Raw genomic sequence first — 24,579 nt, 5'->3', positions numbered from 1 at the left:
CGTTGGTGTTAGCGGCAGGGAGAAATAGTCAAGTAAGCAACAGGAATAAAGTTGTGGGACCTGAGTCCACCGTACCGTGGCGTTCACCCGTGAAACGTAATAACCATCTCTCCGTTTCCAAGAGTCAGCCTGCCGTGTGCTTTAAACACTACGGCAGTTTGCTGCGGTGCAAACAGGCGTCTCTGAAAGCTTTTTTAAAACACATTGTGGAGACTGGGTGCGCTCGAGGACGGTTCATTTTAGTTAGCTTGGTAGTTAAGAAGAGTGCCTCTCTGAGTTGAAAATGCCTTAAATGAATTGGATATGCGTTTTCGAATGTTCAACTTTTCCACTACACTTTACATTGTTTGTGTGTCCATACTCTACACGTTTGGGACTTGTTGTGAGGGAGCACGTCTCCTGACTCCTTGGTGACAGCAGAGGTGAGTGAGATTTTTATACATGATGTTTGTTAACATGTAACATTAATAAACGCATTATCTTGGTTATTTTTGCAGTTTTAAGTCAGACGGTGAAACTGTAAAAAGTTAAAACGTTAAAAAAGACCTCAAACAATAACTTTCTTCCCTACTTTACGCGTAGCTAGCTGTTAGTGTACATTGCAACCAGTTTGAAAAGTTAAGCTCTAAATACCAGTCATACCTTGGAGATAAACATTAACTACAGCAAGGCCACAATAGATTTGCAAGTTCCTTTTTGTGTTTTCTTTTAGCAGTATCATGGTGTTAAGTCTTGTCGGGAAGGTGTTTATCACGTCAGGTTAACACAATACACAAAGTTACTTAAAATGTATTGTTATTAAGCCAAGCCATTGACACTGCTCTTGTTGAAATCAATCTAGAAAGTACTGAACTATCCTTGAGGTTCACAGCTTCAAATGTAAACTCTGTTGTATCCTTTCAGCTGTTTGCCACTGATGTCAAAACTACTCCTCTCCCAGTGAGAGGAACCGAAATTGTAAAGACACCAGCTACACAAATGTGTGTCCCCCTTCCTTGAGCTTACAGTTGTTATTTTTGGGTCTTGCATCATCCCTCAAGAACTGTAACTCACCAAGTACTGCCTGATAAAACAGGCACATGCACTCCTTTCATGGTAAAAGCAAACTATTTTAGGAGTGGACATGGTTGAGTTTTTAATGAAAGGATAACAGCCTGAATTAAAACAGACCACAAGCATTACACCTAAGCAGATTTCTAGATCTGCAACAAGATGCAGAAAAATAAGTGCATTAACAGCTGACCTAATAATTGTAGTCACATTTTAACATTAGGAGATTATTACAGATGGTGTTTCATTTGCAGCTTCTGAAAGTTAGGCACCCACCATAGTGGTCATTATGAAACTGATAGAAAACACAGGAACATTTGCAAATATTTGCACATGACAAGTCATCCACATTGTATAATATTTCATTAATCCCCTAAAGGAAACACTTATCACTTGAGCCCATAACTTGAGATTCACCACTTTCAAGAAGCAGTCAAGGGTTCCCTTTTCTGGAAAAAGGTTGAACTAACTAACTAACTAACTAACTAACTAATGAACTAACTAACCTAAACACACTTAAATAAACCAATGAAACTGGTTGCATGATGATAAACCTTACCAACTGTCTGCAGTCTTGCAGGATGCTCGAGCTACCAACATAATAATCGTTATCATGGCCCTAACTTAACAAATTCGATAATGACTAAATGCAAATCATTACAGTATAGTTTGACTATGTTTTAAATCAAATCTTACTACATATTTAATGGAAATACTTTATAATTCAACTTGAAGTTCAACATTAGAAGAAAGCTTTAGATTTGACAAGTGTTAGCTGTGTATGATGGTTAGTGGCGACCAACCAAAGCAACATGACCACAGCAAAACAAATGGTGGCTGACCAAAGGATTTTCACATCTCTAAGTTTATTGGTTAGTTGGTTCCTGAGTCTTTACAAAGTCTACACTATGATTTTGCATTATTACAGCATCAATTACACTACTAGGAGTTAGAGACATAAATCAACCACCAGATTGTCAGCCGAAAGCCTTGAGAGTGTGTTTCCTGCCCAGCATTGTTCAGCGGATATGGAGGTGAAGTCTCAAGCAGCTGTTAGTGTTTTAATGACCTACGGTGTTCCTTAAGAAGTGTCAGATCATTCCTGCGTGCTATGTGACCATGTTTGACTGGTTTGCTCCAATGCATATGACATGTCCACTCTCTAGAGCTATTACCACTGCTTAAAGTCACCTTAAAGCAGAAAGGAGCTTATGTTTTATTGTTTCTTACAGGTGCAGAACAAGGGCTGGAATTATATCAAGTGTTACATTTATTGGCTGACATGGCATCACACAGGGACACTGCAGAGGGCGGAGCCAACGAAGAGTTCAACGACATCATCAAGTGGAGATCTGGTATGTTTTAGAGATGTATTACCTCAAGGCTATGTTTAATGTTTGATGCTCTATACAGGACACACCTCTCCTACAGTGTGCTCGCATGAACCAAAAGATGACTGATTATTTATCAGATGATCCGGTTGTGTCATATTGAAAAAGGTTTGGTTGTACGTGCATAAGAGCAGTCACTGAAAGGAAACACTGACACAGCCAACAATCCTGTTGTGCATGGTTAACCTCTGTTCCCATGGAGGCAAGGGGAACGGGACAGAGAAGCAAATTAAAGCAACGAAGAAAACAGGAGATGGTTGATTGTAAGGAAAAAAGAGAAAGTAACAGTCAAGGTGACCAATGGCAGCGGAGAGAAGGGAAGACAAGAATGCAGGGATGGGTTTTAAAGAGCCGCACCCTGTGATCCCTTTCTCTGTGGTTCATTCCATAGGTTCATCTTTTGTAGACGCCACCCTCCGAGAGAGGAACAGACACACTGACAAGTTATTGCTCTGGCAGGAGGAGTGCTCTGGATGAGAAAACTGTAAACATCAGCAAAATATCACCTGATATTGTGAGACCATCTATGATGAAAGATGGCATTTCTTGCTGGCTATGGATGAGGAAGGGACTTCAAGTGACTTGGTTCTTGTGTTACTTATCATTTTGCATAACATTATGTTGGTGTGAGGATCAACACAATGTTGATCTGTGACTTATAAAAGGGATGCATGAAAAAAAGATGAAACAGTGTCATAATCTCTTTTCATACAGGACTTAAATCTGACACTCACAAAGCTTTATTTCAGACTCTGTTTTTATCAAATTCATATATAAGTACTTGTTTATTAGGCTGACAAGGTTGATAAACATGAAAGTGACCATTTAAGAAGTTAATAGAGGATTTTTAAGACATAATGGATTCATGTAAAATTGAAAGTATCCGTTTTGAGCAATGTTTCTAAAAAGGCTCTTTTTTAACTTCATCCAAGAAACAAAAAAGTGATGTTATGTACCACGGGGGAGTTGTTCTCCCTGACTGTTCGATCCAGCGTAGGTCGTAGGTGGTAGTGGGTTTGAATGGTTGTCGACGTTCAGTGAATCTGGCTCCGATAGCAGGTAGTTTTACATTGCATTCCACCTTTCTAATCAGTCAACTATTGTATTAGTGAACAAACTATGTTAACTGAATGTTTTTGCTATCAACTTAAGGCAGACAGTCATGGGTCTGTTATTATTTTGGCTTTTTTTTAACTGTAATTTGTACCCTGAATTCATCATATTATGTTGGCATCATAGAGCGGTGGCATGTGCTTCAGTCAGATCTGTAGGACTTCCCTTCATAGTCCCCCTGCCAACTCTCTGTCCTTGCTGTTTCACTCTCTCTACTGTAACTGCGAAATAGAAAAAGTAATAATAAGAAAAGTGGGTAAATGTATTCAGTATCCAGTCCTATCCGTATGCCAGCTTTCCACACCCGTCCAGCCCCTGAATTCCTCCGTGCCGATGCAGTTTGTAATTTACAATGCTCACGTCCAGACCGCAATGCTTTTATTACAAAGATCCAGGTTTCCCTAGCAACCCCAAAGGAAATGTTTTCTCTTATGGCAAAGAGGGGGAAATTAAGCACGTAGCTTAGCTGTACACTAAATCAACCCGCAAAAAATTGCCGTGCACGCTGTTGTGTAAGCTTTTGCCCAATCGTTTCTCACCCTCACTTTAAACAGAGTTTTCTGGTGTGTGTGCAGCCGACAGAGATATGTCTGAAATGAGGTGTTCTACTTCATAATTGGAAGAGTATGTGAACAAAACCAGGTCAAACCAGGGCTGCACACTCTACAATAAGACAATTCATAATTCTCCCAGCACATGTGGAATATGCATTGCTCCACCCTGACTATAGAGGCTGCTTGTTCAAATTGATCCTGTGACAGCTTCCCAAACCCTGCTGTTGGGTCAGAAATGGAGACAGGGAGATGGAGGGTGAGAAAGAGAGAGGGCTGTAGCCTACATGGAGCTGAAATAGTGCTTTGAGAGGTGACTGACAAGCAGGTGTGTTTGTGTGTGTGGTGGGCAGGTGGAAGGTTGTTTTCACAGCTGAGACGAGCCTTGTGAGGAGAGCATTAGCGCTCTTGTTCATGTGATCCCCACCGGCTGCCATGTTTGAATGGTTGAAGAATTTACACTCCTCTTTTTTGTCATCATTACTGATTGTCAACACCGGTCGTCATGATCCTCCAGAAAGAGTTAACACACTTGGTTAATAGAAGGTTTGTTTGAGTTATTTCAGCTGCTGTTTGGCCCATATGTAAACTTCAGTGAGATCACCACTCCGGTGAGTGCTGAGGCGACAGTGCTGTGTGTTGTCTCTCTGCCTCTTATGATGGAGGACAGACAGTCCTTCCCGTTCACACACGTATGCATGCACACTCATGCCTCTTGAGGGGTGGCTCATGTTTTCCAGCACGTCAGGATTTTACGCAAGCTGCAATGAAGTGGCGACAGCGAGAAAAATGTGCAGGGTAGAACCGTGTGACGCTGGAATAAATGACTCTCCTTTGGTAGTAACTTGATTGTGTGATGGACGGGGTTTAAGCATTGAAACATACAACCAAAATGTACCTGTCATGTAAGATTTATTCTCTTGGTCAAATGTTTGAAGTACAGCTTTCATTGCTACAATACCAGGTTGGTGTTGCATTTCAGTATTTTGTGTGCCACTGGAAATACCGTAAAGTCACTTTTAAAGATTTTCAGGACTGTCCAGTGTTGAAGAAATTAGTCGATAGACAGAAAACTATTTGATTATAACAGTTTGAGACATTTATCAAATAAAAATAACTTTCTTTTTAATTTTCAGTTCATCTTTAAACAAGCAATTAGAAGTTATCACATGGAACCGATGGGTAGACTACCTGGAATGAAAGATATCATTACTTGCTGCCCTGAAGTTGACCTACAAGGCTGAACTCCGTTGAGAACCAGATGTGTGTTGTTCGCCTCATGGCACAACAGTTCTCAAAGGGCTCAAACAGATGTTAAGGAGTAGTTACTTTTACGAAGTCCTGGTTGGCTTACCCTTAACACCCTGAAGCCTTATCTACCTAGCCTACCTAGCCCTTCCCCTCCCCCTACCAATACATCTCTGATTACCTGAGTGGTCTTTTGTCTTCTCTGTCTTTTTATCCTCTATTGTTTTTTATACGCTTTCTTCCCATCGATCATTACTCTCTCCTGTTATTCTCTGTGCATTTGATAATGTAAGACAAACGGCATCAGTCCCCAAACGCATACTTTAGATTGAGTGGCATGGGTTCATACAGCTTTGAACTTGGGTTTTCTTTGTTGAATCTTTTACTTTTTACCTTCTGGATTTTTCCTTTTAAGCTAAACACAGATTAGCTGGATTCTTGCAAATAACAAACAATGCGGGAACACAAGATGATTAAAAAATCCATATTGTCAGGCTTCAAGCGGCACCTTTGTGTCCAAATCACACTGCAATCAGCATCCTGTGATGAGCTGCTATTAGATATGGACTTGGTTGAGGTTTCTGTGACGCCACAACAGTTTGTTTAAAACCACAATAGGTTGCATCCAATAGCATCGGTTTGATCCAAACTGAATAGTATTTCTTCATTGAAAGAAGGTCAAAGTATGAACTGAAAGCTTTCCCGACTGGTTTGATTGACCATTATTTAGGTTCTGTGTATTAAACCAAGTGTCACGTCAGGTTCATACAGAGGGCCATTTACTTGGGTGCGACATGCTGTACTATTAAGTGACATATTGTTGTATCTTACAAGAGAACAAGAATGGGATTGTCACCATGCAGAGGGTGTGGAGGGTGTGGTAGCTCAGATACACGTCATGGATCCTTAATTCTAGCTTTGGCCGCTGCGAGCAGGGTGGACCGACCACTTTGAAAAGTTCCAGCTGGTGTGTGAGTGCATGTTTGGAAACAGACTGTATGCTCATCAAGAATGAATAAAACATTACAGTTATCTGAAGTGATAATTACCATGTAGCCATGACAGTGAAAACTTGTTCTAGCAGTTATTGCAATGGTATGCAGTGTTATGCAAATGCATAATGATGGGTGTGCATCTGCACGTGTGGGTAGCATTGAACACAGATCAAAACAAAGGAGCTTTCACTGCGGCCGCCCCTTCATTCTGGGATGTCACGGCCTGAATTTGTTTCTTCATTGCCTCTGGTGTTTGAGCTTCACTTTCTTGTATGGGTCTACGGTCAGCGAGGGTTCTCATTAGGGATGGGTATCGTTTGAAATTTATCGATTCCGATTTCGATTCCGGTTCTGCTTATCGATTCCGGTTCTTATCGATTCCCCGTTTCGATTCCAAAATTGTAAAATAAAGAGGTCAAACGTTTAGATAACAAAAATATATTTATTCTTAAAAGCTTTAACTGAAATTGTTACTAAAAAATATACATGCAATACAAATGTATTGCACAATAGCTGTGCTTTATTTTAACTGAGCTATGCCTGTGGCAAGCTATTAACAGGCATTACACTGTGCCTTTTCTTTTTCTTTTTTAGTGTAGTGGAGCCTCACTTCAGAGTGTTTACCGCGACCTATCTTTGGTGTTATGAAGTGACTGAGCTCGTGAAATGTCTACGGGAGGGCGGGGGAGCATCGCTGCGGGGCAACTGTGGACCTCTGTCGCCTGTCAGCGCAATTTATATGATGCCGTTTAAAAAAATGAAGGCGGTGCCGGCCGTCAGCGTACCGAGCCGGCCGTCAACGGCCCGCTGACGACCGGCCGTTCTGTGATTCTCCAGGTCCGCCCTGTATTCCACCGGGTCACCGCAGCACCGCGGTGCAGACGGACCCGCTGGAATACAGGGTCTACCGCGTTTAGGAACCGTTAAGCAGAACCGAAATTGTGTATTTTGTATGGGTACCCGGTACCCGGCATTTTCTTATCGGTTCTCATCTGGAACCGAGTTTCGGTTCCCAACCCTAGTTCTCATGAGCTTTTTTTTTTACTTTGAGGATGCACACTGTCCTCAGGGAATGCAGCTGGATGAGTCTTCACAGCAATATATATAGACTCAAGTGTGTTTGTCTCTCTGCTGTTCACTGCATCTGGCTGCATGGGAAGTGGGAGGAAACAATCTCTACAAAATCCTGGCTGGAAATGTAGGAATATGAGCACTGGCCAAAACATCTCCCCTGGGTGTGGCTGTCTGTGGGACGCTGCCTCTTTGGTCCTTGTGAATGTGTGTGTGCAGCAGCAGCATTTAGACACCCCGCCCAGGCCAGATGACATTTAAAACTCTTCTAGAGAAGGCTGAAAATGGCAAGAAAATGATCAGTGTTGGATGTTCTTGTGGTTGTTAAACACATATGAACCAGTCTCCTCTTGTTGTGAATCTCCCGTTTCCAAGCAAGCCAAGCAAGCCCTTCCAGTTTAAATCCCCAACTCTGCCCCCTTTCCCCCAGCTCATTAGGGCTATAAAGCCACGTTGCCCAATCCACCTTCTGACCCCTCGCATGACAGGATTTACCAAAACAAAAAAACAGGCTGAGGCCCAGAGAGAGTTTAAATTAACCCTTTAAAGCTACAGCGGTATTTCTCTTCTGAGTAAATAGCTTGAAGGAATTGAATTCCTCCATCTCAATGCTTTTTTTCAATAGTGCTAAAGTTAGTTTTTTTTTTTACCTTAGGCAGTTAACAAGTTTGTCTCACTTGTTTTACTGCGTATGGTGCAATACCATATGAGTGCAACCTTTTTTTAATACTGTGTTAAAGTTGTGCCGATACCAAAAAACTCTTCAGTTGTGTCTTTTTTCTACCTAGAACATTTCTGATCTTTTACAAACTGTTATTTTTGTGTTTTTCCAATGTTGCATAGAGTGGTCGGTAGAGATAGACAGGACAGACTGGGAGAGACCTACTGTAGAAAAGGGACAGTCAAAGACAGGCTACTGTATTTGTAATGCACCTCTACAAGGAGATTTAAAAAAAAAAAAATGTAGACATGGGAATCTACTTTTCCAAGGGTGGAGGCCTGTGGAAATGAGGGAGATCCGCTTTTTCCATTTCTTTCTCTTCAATTTTGGTAGGACCACTGACTCATATGCTCTGTATGCATATACTCTTGTGAGTGGGAACCACTTCTGGAAAGATCTTTTAATGGGAAAATTCATCCTAAAACACATTAAAGCAGCAGTAATATCCTGCATTTTGTGGTCCTGTAAACTGCTGTGTTTTGAGATTTTTATTTATTTATTTATTATTTAAGTAGGGCTGCACACTTGGGGCCAAAATGAAAATCTATAACTTCATAGTTGTTTTTAACCAGTAGTCACACCAGGGATTTTAATATGACATAATACCATTAACAAATGTTGTCTGTATTTGTGTGAGGCACAGATATGTTAATGCCAGTGCATAAGCACACTAGCATGGCTTCATTCAAGCATCTTGCTGACGGATGCTCCTGGAGTGTTGTGTGAGGATGGGATGACAGAAGAGGACGCCTGTCTCTGGCTGCATGACTGATGCAGTGGAAAGTCCCCTCTGCTCTCTGATTCCTTCAGTCACTGCCAAGTCCAGCCTCACCCCACCAAAGTCACTCCTCTGAGTTGTGACCAGCACACCAGCGGCTGCTGCAAGTCTCCAGGGAGGGAAGTAGATTTAACACAATCAGACTCTGGAAGTTGGTCACGAGTGGTCCGGGTTGGTATTCCTCCTTTACTTCCTCTCAGTAAAGAAAAGGGAAAACAAAACCACAGGAAACTTAACTTTCTCAACTGTTTCCCTCCCCCTTCCCCCTCTACTCTCTTCTCTCGCCATATACCCCCTCTGTGGGAATACAGTTGTTTGTTCAGTTGCCCCTCATGGACTAAATCTGTCAATGAGCAAATGGACTCAGGCCTTTGCCCTGTTCCACTACGCTGGCTCTTAGACTTGCTTTAAATGTCTGCAGCAAAGCCTCAGTCTTGCCCCTTGCGACATTTTTTTGTTTGATTGTCAAAAGTTTCACTTTCATGTAAACGGTCGCAAAGGAAGTGGCTTCCGTGGCCCAGGGTGTGTTTAAGGGTTTAGGTCACCTTAGATGATGTCTATCTACCGTCGCTCCCTGCTAGTTGGGAGAATGAGAAATGTTGTCCCGGTGAGTTCTTTGTGTTTCATGGGGAGATTCAGCTGTCACTAGCAGCAATACATATGGCCCACTCACCTCTACGTCACCTGTCACTAACCTTTGAAATGACACCCTGAAGAAGTCCCTGCTCTTGTCACTCACTTTTCTCCCCCTCCTTTTGAGTGTGTGAGCATGTGTGTGATGTCTAATCTGACGGCACCGCCCAGCACCCCAGATAAACAAACCCAGGGTACTCAATAAGTGATCTCGCACCTCTACTTCCTCTTTCTCTTTCCTCTGTGTCTCACCCACCCACCAACACTTCCTGTTCCGGATTTGTTTTTCTTTCTTTCTCGCTCTTTTTCTCTCTTTGTTGTAAAGATACCTGCATTCCATAATGAATTTGAGTAAGTGGATGTCGTGGAGAAAGCGTCACTTTTTCAAGAGGAAAGGGAAGCCTGAAAAAAGTCTTGATCTAGGTGAGTGCACGAGAGCACATCTGTAGTGTATCTGTGGAGAAGTGTAACAATGATTCATTACAGGAAACTATGCTTGCACTAATCTCACACAGTGATGAGCCAATTTCTCTTTTTTCAGAAGTCGAAAGGTCTGACCCAATGTCCCAATATGGCTCTGGTTTACTACGGTAACTCCGAAACTAATCTGACCATAGAAGCAGATGATTGTCACTGATTTTTATATGACAGCACTTTTATTTAGCAACTTCAGTGACAGTTTTATTATTTGTATTCTTCTTGTTGCTATACAAACAATTATTATATTGTGTGTGTTCACCACTCAATCTTCATATATTTGTAGTTTCATATGATGATCTTTTTAACAACATAACCTGCATCCAGCTTGTCGACCACAGCTATTGGGTTATGTTTTTGATCTTTCTCATTTCTAGATATATTTACTAAAACATTGGTTCCTCTTAAGAAGCAAAAAGTTAAATACAGGTTATTGTCTTGGTCATAAGACTATGGTCCCATTTTCTCACACTGCATAGTTGTTCAATCAATTGATCCCGTTTGCATCCTATATCCTTTTCTATTTATATATCTTTTTTCAAAAAGGCTCTTTTTCCATATAATTGAACTGTTCACCTAAGGCAACTTTTTTTGGTGAATCTCTCCATTGTTGGCTTTGTTTCTCTAACTGTGACAGCTTTTAAAATCCCTGCAGTGTTTTATGAGCCCATGTCTGAGCTCACATTCTGTGTTTTGTGTTGCTGCAACAGCGCACAAGGTGAAACATCTCCATGTAAGGATAATCCTGATTCATGTGGGATTGGATCTGATGTTGGCTGGTGGCCGTTGTTTCCCAAACTTGGAGTCTGGTAGATTTCCAGAAAATGCAGATCAGAAAGTTAAAGCCTCTCTCCCTCCTCACATCACACCCACAACAGTCTTGTGTTGTGTCTGCGTTTGTGCGTGATCTCTGGGTGAAATCTTCTTTGTCTCTTTTTGCCATCGTGTCACGGCACATGATGCACTCTGCCCTATAGCACGCAGGAATGGTAACGAACAGTGTGTTTACCTGTGTTCATCCCCCTATCCCACGATGCATTATGACTCCCCACACTAGGCCTGCCCTGTCCTGTTCTGCTCTGCCCCCAATCTGTTTTCCTTCTATTCGCAGGGTACCTCTTTCCCTCCCCTCTCTCTTTGCTGCAGCATTCCTCTGATCTATTCCTCCCTCGCTGGTCAAGGAGCAACAGAGGCAGAGGAGGAATGTCAAACTCTGTTTTGCGCTGATACTCTTGGACTATCTACTTTTTTTGTTTGTTGCTTTTGCTGCTTCCTGGTTCTGGATTGTTGCGGCTTATGTTAAAATATGGCAGAGTATGGGCTACAACTCAGAGGTAGGAACTTTTGACAGGTGTATGTATGACACATGGCTTGGTTGCTACAGGTGGGGCAGTTAAGTGTGCTGGACTCAGTCTGGAGACATGGGGACAAATCATATATAGATTCAACGATTTTTTCGCAATATCATAAAGAATGGTGCAAGCTTTGAACCAATTAGATCATGTTAGGAAACCCAAAACATTTTTTATGGAGTATTTTTTCAGAAGTTTCGACTTAATGTTAAACATGCTTTTGTGAAACTCTAAAGTTGAATCTTCCCCTAAGCATCCATTATTCATTTTACAAGCCACTTGTTATACCTGTGGTTAGCTTACTGCTCCTCACCCTGCTCTAACTTCAATACATTCCATTACCCCTCACCTCCTCACCTATCCTTTCTAACCCGTAATTACACCAATGCATGCAACACAGAGGTGTTTTTCAGGCTGCTAAATGGGGATATGGGCTAATCTTTCTGGACGTTCAAAGTGTTTTCATTACAAATTCCCAGATCTTAGCGAGGGAAGAGTGTCAACAACGCTGTGCTGACTGGGACAAGCTTAGACAAGTGACCGCTGAAGGGAGGGGGGAGGAATGCATGGGGAAATTATAGGAATACTATGCATTCCTGTCAACCTTCACAGTCAAAATAAAACACATCTCTGCCATCAAACTGTAAAGAGATTGAGTCTGACGTGCACTTGTTTGTGTGTACATTCAAGGAGGGATTTTAAGTTGAGTGATGGCTTGAAGGCCAAAACAGTGTGATTGTTGTATAGTGTGTGTGAATTAGTGTCCTCCAATAGGCTGTGGGTGGTGCTGAAAGACAAGACAGCCAACAGCTGATCTTCCTTCCAAACTCCCATCAAGGTGAAGTTCACCCTGGGAAACCTTTTTATGAGTGCAATCTCTGCATAAACGTTGTTTCATAGCCAAGAAATAATACGCCTTCTTTAGTTTTTCACTACCAATGATCTAAGTGCATGAACATTTTTATTTTTGTTGCAGTGACTTTGAGTACCGCTAGTACTTAGACCCGGAGGTTTTTCTGGCACTTAAACTTTCACTCACTAATCGTCAGACCTGGCTAAATGTAAGGTAATTCGGTTATCCATTCACTGGCCAAGCATGCAGTTTTAAAGCTTGGGCGAAACAATGATTTGGAAAATCTAGAAGAGTTAGCTGTTAAATATAACTTGGCTAAAGGTAATTGCTGCTCAGTGATGCGGCTTAACTTAGTAAATATCTCTATTTGTCGAAGCTCTGAGCCCTCATGTTTACTGTGTGATGCTGCCGTGGAAACCCTGATGGTTTGTTTGATTTTCACCTCGGTGCCTCCCACTGTGTCCCCCCTTCTCCCTGCTGTGTGGTCACAGGCTCTCCACCTGTGAGAGAGAGGGCTACACTAATAGACTGGAGTTTGTGTACTTTATGCATCTGCTGTGTGTTCCCAGCTGGCTGCTAGAGGAACATGTGTGTCTGTGACTTTTATCTTGCCAGGTTACATCATGTTCAGAGGTTTGCTTGCAGCTCATTTTTCAGTCTTGTTTATTTAATGTTGGTCAACACTGGGTCAAGGGTTTAAGTGCAGTTGGATAGATCATGGTCATATTATAGAAGAAATACACTTTCTTTTATGGTTTTGAAGAAGGTTTCATCTTTTTTAACAAAGTCTTAAGTGTTAACAGAAAGTGCAGCAAACTGGAGAGAATTCATATTTTTGTTATGAAGGGAAACCTGCACAATACTCGCGTGGTGAGTGTGTGCATGTGTGTACAGATCAATGACACCAGTGGGATTACTATTACTGATGTAAGCAGTACTTCCTGTTTGGCTGTTGAGGAAGAGAAACACTCTGCATCACAGTGCTAACTCTAATTTTTCAACTTTCTTGTTTCACTGTAGACAGTTTGTTCACTTGAACTTACTGTACAGAGAGTTATCTTTATAATATGACAAAGAGACCCATAAAGACTGGTTTACAGTCAAAGCTTTACTAGATTGTTGCCAGTCCTGATAACCTTTCAATAGTATTTCCTCAGTAATAATTAACATGACCGGAAGGGAGTTTATTTATCTAAACTATTTGCTTTGTTCAATGCCTCTAGTGTTACGTCTTTTTGGTTCTAACAAATACCGGGGCAAGAATATATATTGGCAGGCTTCACTAAGCAGCAGTAGTGGAATCAATGATAAATGGAACAGCCAGGAATGTTCTATTGTGTCATCTTGAGCTGCACACAGCAGACAAAGAATCCTAAAGGTCCTAGATCAAGACTTGCTTTGTAGGAAACCGTTTGTGTGTATACCTTTTATTTTTTTGCATACCTTGACACAAGAAAGCCAAATGACCAGCCTCTCTTTGAAATGACGGTTCATCAGAAGGGTTGTGATTTTGTAAAATAACTCATCTAATAAATAACTCGGGCGCGTCCAGCTGGGAAGAGACCAAGGGGTAGACCTAGGACCAGGTGGAGGGATTATATCTCTTCGCTGGCCTGGGAGCGCCTTGGGATCCCCCAGTCAGAGCTGGTTGATGTCGCCAGGGAAAAGAAAGTTTGGGGCTCTCTGCTGGAACTGCTACCCCCGCGACCCGACCACGGATAAGCGGGAGAAGATGGATGGATGGATGGAAATCATCTAATGTAGTTTGAAGATTACGAATGACTCTAGTAGTGGGTGTTTCTTGGTCCCTTAGACCTTAAAGGTGGGGTAGGTAAGTTTGAGAAACCGTCTCGAGATACACATTTTGTTATATTCCATGGAATGCTCTTAACATCCCGATAGCAATGAATATCTTAAGTGCTTTGACAAAAAATCCATAAAAAATGTCATCTGTGGAAGCCGTAGCGCTGTAAAAAGCACGACCAATCATCTGAGCCGGCCCGGCTAAAGTAACTGGATGGTCTACCTGCCTGTCAGCCTTCCATCTGTGCACAAACCTATCTCGTGCCCTCATTGGTCATGTGCGCGTTCGTGTGTGTTGGAGGAGAGGCTCTGTGAGGAAGTCTGAAGGAAGAGGCAGATTTCTTCGGCTGCATACTTTCAAATTCTAGCGCACTCGAGCTGGTTCCTCCAAAATGACATACCCCACCTTTAAGTTACATGTTCTGCACACTAAATACATTTTGTTTGTGTAAAGCTGGACCCTGTTACCCCATCATCTTGAAGTTTAAAGTGCTTCAGGTCAGGTCTCTGTGAATAACAACTACTTGCCAGGCGGACAGACATACATTCAGGAGCACAGCTGATTTCACAGTTTGCCCACTGTAGGAGCATATGTTGGTCCCCCTATCATATAAATGTCACCGTGTAAGTGGCATGTCTAACATCCCTGGCTGATGTACTTGTGCATGTACACTACAGATGTAAATATTTGTAAGCTAAGAGACACGAGTGGTCGTATCATGTAATGGTGTATTAATGGTGTATATACAGACTCCCTTTGGTAAAGGGTATGTTTTGTCTCTTCGACTCTCACACACACAAACTTGCACAAACACACACTCTCCTGTCGCTGCTTTGATCACTCCTGCAGTAAGACATTCCTGTGCTGTGGTGAGTAGGAGCAGCAGACAGATTGAGGAGGAGCAGTGTGTATGAATCGGGTGTATTGTACTGCCAAGGTGGTAAGGTGCAGAGCTCAGGAGACCTGAACCCACAGGGACCCTCTCCTCCTCAGGGTGCTGGTAATGCTGTAAAGACAGGAGGCCTCCACATGGAGCCTTTTTATAAAAGGAAAATGGATATAGTGTTGAAAGCATGCCTGCACTGTACCTGTCCTGCTTCTGGTCTGCCTGTCTTCGTTCTTCCTCTCTCTTTGTCTGTCAGGACATGTTGAACCATTCCACCTGTACGTTTCTCTCTGTGATTGATCTCCATCAGTTACTGGGCCTCCTGTTATGTCACCTACCCTCTGTCAATCATGCTGTCGTCTTATTTTTCCAAAGACTCCTTCTTTGTCCCCTGTATCCTTTTCTCCATCATCTTCTTCATTCATCACCTCCTTTAGGCCCTCGCCTCTTTGTCTTCTTCGCCTCTTGAGAAAGAAACCTTCAGGTGTTATTGTTGCTGCTTGAGATTTATGTGGAAAAATAGGTCAACATACTCTCAGGAGGGCCTTTTACAGTGTTACGTTCAAAGCACTTTAAAAGCAATAGCGCAGGAAAGAGGACACAGTGCAATACCAGTTTAGGAAGCATCCCCTGCCTTTGTCCCTTTCACCCGTCTCTTTCCCCAGAAAGAACCCTCCAAATGTGTTCCTAGTAGTAAACGTATTGTCTGGTCTTTATGGCATTGCTGGAGCATTAAGATGACTTCAAAAATATGTTTTTCTAATTCCTTCTGTGAATGGCACAAATAGATTTGTCAGTATGCCTATTGATGGATATCCTAACGTTTATTTGTATTGCCCCAGATTACACATTTCCCTTAAAGGGCCTTTGCAATCTTTATAGCACACACCACTCTCTATAAGAGCTGACGCATTATTTAGTTCACTAATTGACAAGTCGATCAACAGCAAAATGATCCCCAACTATTAATTTGTCAACCAAAAAGTGCAGAAAATGCAGTTCCAGCCTCATGTGGAGATTTCCTGCCTATATTTGTATATCATGTTAATCTGATATCTTTGAGATTTAGACTAAAATAGACATTTTTAGACCTCACATATATTTTCTGACATTCTTTATACCACTTGTTTAATCCAGGAATGAATGAACCGTTAATGAAACAAATAATGTTGAATTGCAGTCCTACACCCTTCATAGTTCCAAAAGGTAGTCTCTCTTCCAACAGGTTTGATCTCACCCTCTCACCTCTTCACCTCTCTCACCCCCACCTCTGGCCGCTCTGCAGAACATTTTTGTTTTTCTGCCCCTTCTCACCAAGCCAGCGGCTGTGCACACACACACAACACACACTCCACACACCCCAAACAAAAAGGCAGACGACTGTTGGGCCTGGTGATCGTAACCTTTGACCTTTTGTTCAGTTCATGGTGCTTTACACAGAGGTTAGTTGAATGACAGTGGCAGTTTTACGTTCACACACACACATTAATTTTCACCACTTCTCTACCCCTTTATTACAGTCTTGGACTTCTGTCACGGTGCTAGAAGCAGATGCAAATGTAATTAATTCTTTGACCCGATCCCTCGGGTGTACAGTTTTGAGAAAAGACTGACAACTTAATGAACTGGTTATTTAGGAGGTTACAGTTCAGGATGGGCTCATGAGAGAGAAAGGAACATGAACAGAACATGGCAGACTAAAGTGCTGATCTGTATCTGAGGAGCAGGTTTTTCTTGTGACGGATTACTAATGTTCGCTCAGGCGTACATTTCTGTGAAATTCGATTGAAGAAGTTGTTGTCTTGTGTGTCCTTCATTTGAGTGCTTATTTTAATAATTAATATTTTGATATTGTCAATTAATTGTCAAACACAAAGAATAATGACAAATGTTAGTTTTTTTTCTACCCCAGTACTTATTTGAATACCTAAACTCAGAGAAGTGGAAGAACATGTTGGACACAAGTGTTCCCTTTCTCCAAATTCTAAATCTGTATAAATCTTTCTTGTTGCAAGAAACTCACTTTACTTTGTAGCATAAGGCTGTATTTACAACTCAAAACTACCACCATCTCAACACTAAAATATATCTACGGTGACTCACCGGTACCAAGCAGTCACTAGTTCAGGGGTGCCCAACCAGTCGATCGCGATCGACCGGTCGATCGCGGGGAGATTCCCAGTCGATCGCGAGATGTCTCTAAAAATAGAACAACAACATTCTGTTTTATCGTTAATGTCCTGTAACATAATCTTCCTGTGCCAGAATAATGCACTTGAACGCATCAAAGCTTTGTGATTGGCCGGCGTGACCCCATGTGTCGGGGCGTGGCTGGTGGGCAGTTGGCACTATTTCGCTGACGTTGTCCGTGGCAACAGGAGTGACAGTCCGCACACACACAAGACCGCAATTACGGCAGAAGCAAAAAAGCCCAAAATATATAATTTTCACTCCAAGTGGGAGGATGATTATTTTTGTATCTATTCCAATTCAAAGTCCATCTGTCTCATCTGCAATGCGAGCGTGGCTTTATCGAAGAAAGGTCATTTAGGAGCGGCATTTCAAAACAGTGCACAAACGCTACGAGACGGAATTCCCATCTAATTCTGCCCTACGCTCCCAAAAGGGGAGGGGCCTGAAAGGACAGCTAAATGCACAGCAGTCCATTTCCACCAGGCCCAACAACAAGAGCAAGGCTGCTACCAGAGCATCTTATCGTGTCAGTCACGTTCTTGCGAAACACATGAAGTCTTTCAAAGACGGCGAAGTTGTGAAAGAAGCATTCCTGGAGGCTGCTGATGCGCTTTTTGGGGACAGTAAATAACAGTAGCATTTCAACAGGCTTTTGATATAATAAAAACTCAAGTTAGATACCGTTATTAATCAGCTGTAAGTTTTAGTTTGTTTGAACTTATTCATTATAATTATTGTACAACATGGTATAAGAATGCAAACATTAAGATCTGTTCTGTTTACATTGATTATAGTCTATTATCAATTCAGGTTAAGAAACTAGTGTTGCTTGCATCCTATTTTAAAAGGCATTTCTTTTTATACTCTACTAAAATGCAACAAAAAAAGGGTTTGATTCTATTAATTTTGTCTTTTTTATTGCACTTTGGCAGCAAATTCCTGTGTAGCTTCAGATCTGAGTTGTCTTATTAGTAAGCCTAATTTATACTTTTATAGCAACACTATTTTTATATAATGGCAAAGAAAGGGTTCAGAGTCTTTTCTTTTTTCCTGTGTCATATGTGGCAGCACTGTTCAATGTTTCTTAAACATTACCCACTGTAGTGACGTGTGAATAAACTCCAACTCTGTATCAACAACACTGTTGTGTAACTTCAGTTAAATACTTGTATGTGTGTAGATTAGAAAGAGGTAAGATAAAGGATCTGCAGTATTTTATGAAGTATTAATCGTACAAAGGTCAGTTTTATACAAGTAGAAGTGTGTATTTACCTGGTAGTAGGCTGTCAGTAATGGCTACGCCTCTCTATTTGGACTGGTAGATCTCGGCAGACTGGCAACTTTAAAAGTAGCTCTCGGTTCAAAAAAGGTTGGGCACCCCTGATCTAGTTAAATGAATGGTAAATATTTAAGTTTGAAATGTATATTGTTTACCAGTCAGCTCAGTAAGATGAGTACGGGTACTGATTGCATTTCAGCTTTTTTGTCTGTAGAGTAAAAAGTAACAAATGGATAACATTTACTGAATTATGGGATGTTAAAAACAATTGAATCCTCAACCCCTAGAAGCTTTTACCTGCTTTACAAGTTCCCTAAACTGCCGCTATTCAAAGATGCTTGTAGCTCTTTTCACGACACAGACACAGGTCGGTTCTTTAAAACGGGCGTTTATTTCTTGGGAGTTTTCATCCTGTAGTCTTCCCTCTTCCGTTACGCCGTGAGAACTACAACACCGAAATGACACGCATACATAGCCAAACACATTAGCATATTGTGCTACACATATGAATGAAAACAAGAAAATGAAAACACAAAACAAATACCTCGTTGGCCGCTTGTCGTGAAAGGAGATTAATTTAGTTCCTTTTCTGCATAACTTCGTCACAGACCTCCCGTCACACTAAACTTTATCACAGACCTCAGCAGAGCTTCAAAAAGACGTCAACCCACATGGAGTTGTACAGTGTAACAGCAAAACACGCAGTACCAGCACATGAACAAACATTAGTTCCTAGGCACAAGAAACACATACGCATATCGGCCCAAGATGTAAAACAAACTGTATTAAATCATGCCATATTTAACGATTATAAATAACATGAAATAAAGTATTCATTTATCCAATTGAACTATGACATTAACCGTGTTACTCCTTTTAATTAAGGCAACTTCGTTACGTCATTTACAATGCTATTGATTCATTTTGATAATCTTAACATGGAAACAGATTTTCCACTTTTTGATTCATCACTGTCTGTCTGCAGAGGCTTATGTTTTTATATACAATTATTTCTACTTACAGTTTGTGTCCCCAAATGTAATCTTCCTTATGATGGTAAAAGATTCATATGAATATGTTTAGTTTTCCCTGTTACGTCACAATAAAACAATAATTGTAAAGATATAACTATAGACATTTGAATTGAACACAACTGTTCTCCGTAGTCTTTTACATGTGGGATAAAGTAGAAACATCATTTCTCAAGACAAGTTGAAGGCTTTGAATGAGCTCCTCTGATCCATTACAGTAGCCAGCCATCGCCCAGGCACATCAAAGCAGCTGACCCTCTGCCTGAAACACAATGAAGCTTTATAAGAGAGCCACACTGGAGAGAATAAAGAAGGAGCAGGGAGGGAGTCAAGCGGGAAGAGAATGTGAAATATTTGTACAATTTGGATTCAGAGACCAGGGGAACATTATAAACGGGCAAAGGCGTGTGCACAGGTGCACAATGGGCTGTTCTATGATAACGTGGCGTATTAGCTTTACCGACGCAGCACGCCTTTTGACGTTTTGTACACATTATCCAAATACCCCTCTTGCCTGTATTTTCTCGCTGTCATTTTGTGATGTTTCATCCACATTGATCATGATGCTTTTAAGCCTTGATGCCTCCGGCTACAATTAACCAGCATGCTATTTTGATAATACATTTGGCCAGTGGTTTCCTGAAATGGACTTTGAGTGATCGCAATGTTCTGTGCTGTCAATATAAGACTAACCGTATATACTGATAATGTTACATTTTGTTATACTTCTGTTCCCCTTTGTAACAACCGTTCTTCTTTATGTTTTGCAGATGAGCACGACGCAGTACAGAAGAAAACATTCACCAAATGGATAAATGCACAGTTGTCAAAGGTAACGTTCCTTCAGAGTGATGATGGCTCTACATGTGTGCTCCTGTTTTTTTGTGTTAAATATTCTAGGTTGATTTAGCAAACTTGTTTTGTTTAAATATTTGCACTCATCAGTCCCGCCAACATAATCTTTGGACCTCTGTTATGCTCTTAGTTTCACTCCGTCTTCTTTTTTCTGCTTTCGATGGTTTCCAAGTGCTGAATGTTCATGGCACTCACAGCAGTTGTTAAGTTCTGCCAAATGATCTCTATGTCTTTTGTATGTGGCACTGAAAATATAGCTTCAGGTAAATACCTGCATCATGTTTCATGTTTATGATTTGCATTGTGTTGTTGCTCTTTTTTATTTACAGTAGATTCTAGTAAATAGTATTTTTAAAGGGGACCTATTGTGCAAAATCCACTTTTCATGTCTTTTATACATAAACATGTAACTGTTTCAGGAAAAAAGATTCTCTCACTTTTTGTCCTGATCCAATGTCTGGAAATGAGCTGATCAGATTGTGGCCACTTTATGATGTCATAACGTCTTTTTGGCTTGTGTAGCATTAGCCAATCACCAACCAAGGTAACACCCCCCCCCCCCTCCTTATCACCTGAATCTCCTCCTAGAGCACCATTGTGTTCTTTTTAACCACATATCTCTCAGAGGGGCGTGGGGAGTGGCTCCTTATTTTCATCTAAAGTAACAGACCCAGAATCAGCACTTTTGAAACAGGGCTGAAACAGAGGGGTTTATGGGATGCTGCAATGATCCGTTTGGTATTTGGAGCCAAACACTTCAGAGACATGTTTTGTATTTATCTGAGACCTATAATATGTTGATGAAAAACAGTATAATAGGGGACCTTTAAGCGATCAAGCAATTGAAGTCTTAAGAGTTTTTTACTTATCAGATACAATTCTAACTGAACTACAATTGTAGTTGTGTTTGGATTGTTTATGTTTTGTTTAATGTAACAATATCTTGATTAATATTTCTGAGTGGCAGCTCTCATTCTTGGTGTCTTTGCTGTATTCTGGTTATTCATATTATGTCTTGTCATCAGACGGGGAAGACGCCCATCAAAGACATGTTCTCCGACCTGAAGGATGGGAGGAAGCTGCTGGACCTCCTGGAGAGTCTCACTGACTCTGTACTGGTGAGTGTGTGTGTGTGTGTGTGTGTGTGTGTGTGTGTGTGTGTGTGTGTGTGTGTGTGTGTGTGTGTGTGTGTGTGTGTGTGTGTGTGTGTGTGTGTGTGTGTGTGTGTGTGTGTGTGTGTGTGTGTGTGTGTGTGTGTGTGTGTGTGTGTGTGTGTGTGTGTGTGTGTGTGTGTGTGTGTGTGTGTGTGTGTGTGTGTGTGTGTGTGTGGGTGTGTGTGTGTCGTGTGTGTTGGTGTGTGGCTGTGTGTGTGTGATGTGTGTTGTGTGTGTTGTGTGTTGTGTGTGTGGTGTGTGTGTGTGGCATCAAGATTAACAGACCTTTGTGTCAAACAATAACACAACAAAACGGAATTAGTTAATTTAACACTCCACATTTTTTCACATCAATTTTTGCTTCACATACTGTGTTCACCTTGAAGCTGTGGAATAAAACTCAAACATAAACTCGTAAAGATTGCATCTAATGTTAACATCTAAATCCAGAGATCGCATTCTGTGAGTTTTATTAAATGTGCCAACTGCTAGGACTGTTCTTAGGGAAGGACAGCTTTTAGATGTTGCAGCGCCACTGGTCTTGGAATAGTCTGCAAACTGAAATGGAAACTGAACAATCTGGTGCCACTAAATGTTTTTAAAGCTCGGTGGATGCTACTCAATCGGAAGCTGTTGGTACCTGTACATGTGGATAGTTATGTAAATTGTAATCCCTGTGATGATGATGTAGATGTCCTTTTGTTGTTCTGTTAATGTTTTTATGTTTCATGTGGAACCTACTTGAGCAGGTCTCCCTTGTAAAAGAGTTCAATGATCTCAATGGGATTTATCTGGATAAATAAAGGTTTAAAAAAAAAAAAAAAAAAAAGAGGGGACCTCAGAAGATTTATTTATTTAGCTTGATGCTTGAATAAAACGGCTAAATTAGGAACAGATGTTTTTGCGAACACATTACATCTCACACTTCATCAATTATAGAAGTGTCAAGTTTGCTGGATTTTCCAAATGTATTTGATCTTATCAAGACAATTCAGATATTCCTCCAAAAAGATGTTGCTCAACAAAGATTAATTTGAGTTATTAGCTCACAGTTAACAACTGATTAGAAGGAGAATTTAACATAATAACAAAAACGCTTGTACAGAAAAGGAGAAAAACAATTACATCACTTATTCATATTACATCCTAAAGTATACATGTCTTCACTGAACAACCATGATCTTATAAAGACACCCTTCTGTTTTTTGGTGTTCCTTCTTTTTTTTTATCAGTGTCACCTCGCTGTTAGCCCTTCAACAACATATCTGCTTTCTAGCACCTGCATCCACACACACACACACACACACACACACACACACACACACACACACACACACACACACACACACACACACACACACACACACACACACGCTGATACCCGAATACTAATTCTATAATGGGGTGCTAATGGGTGGTTGAGGTATGTGAAGACTTAAAAAGGATTTGCAGTTGGCAGCGATCCATCCTGCCATTCTTTCCATAAGTTGGCCTGTGGACACTGCTGATAGGGTAACGAGTGTGATGAATGTATGGAGAGAAACTCACTGCTGACTGAGTGATGGCATTCCTTTTCTCTGTGCAGCAATGCCTCACAGACTGATTTACTGCATCAGTCTGGACGATTGTAAATAAATGTTTCATAGACTCAATTCACTAAAACTACTCCCATGTGTCTCTGAAGATTTTTTGAACTACCAACGTTTTCTGCAGCATAATGATTGGCTAATAAAGACTGAACATGTCGTCACCTGATGTGTGTTTCCTGTTCCTCAGACCAAAGAGAGAGGCTCCACCAGAGTGCACGCTCTCAACAACGTGAACAAAGTACTTCAAGTCCTGAATCAAAATAATGTGAGTATCAGCTGTTGTTTGGCTTGTGCTTTCAGCCAAACCATGTACATCAGTGTTTCATTAAGGTGGAAGAGGTTGCAGGGTTTCATTTTAGCTGCATATTACAGCACAGCACCGTCAGAAAGAGGGATCCACAATGAACTGTAACCTTAGCTGCTATTGTGTTATGTGGAAGTAAAACCCACACACATGTTGGCTATGCTACATTTGACATTGTCTCACACTACCCGAGGTTTGTCCATTTCTAGCCAAGTGTGCTCCTGCGTTATTCAAACCCAGTAACACTCTCTGCAACTATACAAGACTGCATGTTCTCTGAATGTGTCTATATTGAGTTCAGTATATTTCTTTGTCCGTCTCCCTCCATCACTCCCTCAGCCCTCCTCATGTGTACAATGGTTGGTTTCTTAATGCCTTGACCCAAGCAGTGTGAGCTAAATTGCAGGGCATGCTCACTGGAAGTTGGCAAAGCTGGAGTTTGTATGCAACCCCTGCTGGTTTCTCTCAACCCCAGTTGGCACTGAAGGCCAGAGTTCCCACAAGCCTTTTAAAGTCTGCTGCCTGGAGAAAATAGTGTTTGAAAATAAGAGTATAGAAACCACATGTATAATTGAAATTGGCTTCTTGTTGATGTCCTAGCTTTGGAAAACGTGACTTTACTATGCACATATACTGTAACATGAATCTACAGCTGTATCTGTAGAGCTACTACACGAAGAGTGTCATTGCACTATTTATTTCCTCTCTGGCATCTAATGACCGGTGGAGTGTGATTTTTCAAAGTTTTTGGAAAGTGTGGGTTCAACTGGAAATATGTCCTAGTTTAGAAGGTGGGGATGGAAACATGCACACAGATGCAGAGGGCTGATGAACTCTTTGAACTTCTGTGTGATAGACAGAGCTACAGAGAGAAAGAAGGATAGAGAGACAGACAAAAAGAGTATAGTTTGGCGCGATGAGGCTAATTGGGAACAGAACAGTTCTGGGGTCAGCTCTGTCGTGCACATAGAGGTCACTTTGAGTCTGACCAGACACTTGACCTCATGTTCCACTCAGTGCCTTGATCCTCTCCAAAATATTTACATGTAATCAGTTCGCACTTAGCCTCACCTCATATGACTAATGTCGGACAAGGCTGCAGACACGCTTTATTAGTAGCAATTGAAGGGTGTAATTAGTGTGGTATAATCCACTGTGGGGGGAAAAGGCATGGTTGAGAATCTTTCAGCTGTAACAATGTGGACACTCATTAACATTAGCAGGAATCATTTATACTCCACTGCAAGAAAC

The 24,579-nt window shown here is 41.3% G+C and overlaps 1 protein-coding gene across 1 annotated transcript in view; it reads left to right on the top strand.

Annotated features, from left to right (window-relative positions):
• Positions 1–24,579, top strand: part of utrn (utrophin) — a 200,338-nt gene continuing 175,759 nt past the window's right edge. Inside the window, 5 exon segments of the mRNA XM_034202775.1 lie at positions 1–422; positions 2,283–2,405; positions 20,197–20,258; positions 21,307–21,399; positions 23,212–23,289. Coding sequence (XP_034058666.1) covers positions 2,333–2,405; positions 20,197–20,258; positions 21,307–21,399; positions 23,212–23,289 — 306 coding nt within the window. The 5' untranslated portion in view covers positions 1–422; positions 2,283–2,332.

This window comes from Gymnodraco acuticeps, unplaced genomic scaffold, assembly GCF_902827175.1.
Source record: "Gymnodraco acuticeps unplaced genomic scaffold, fGymAcu1.1, whole genome shotgun sequence".
NCBI lineage: Eukaryota > Metazoa > Chordata > Actinopteri > Perciformes > Bathydraconidae > Gymnodraco > Gymnodraco acuticeps.
This window is presented reverse-complemented; position numbering and strand designations above follow the sequence as displayed.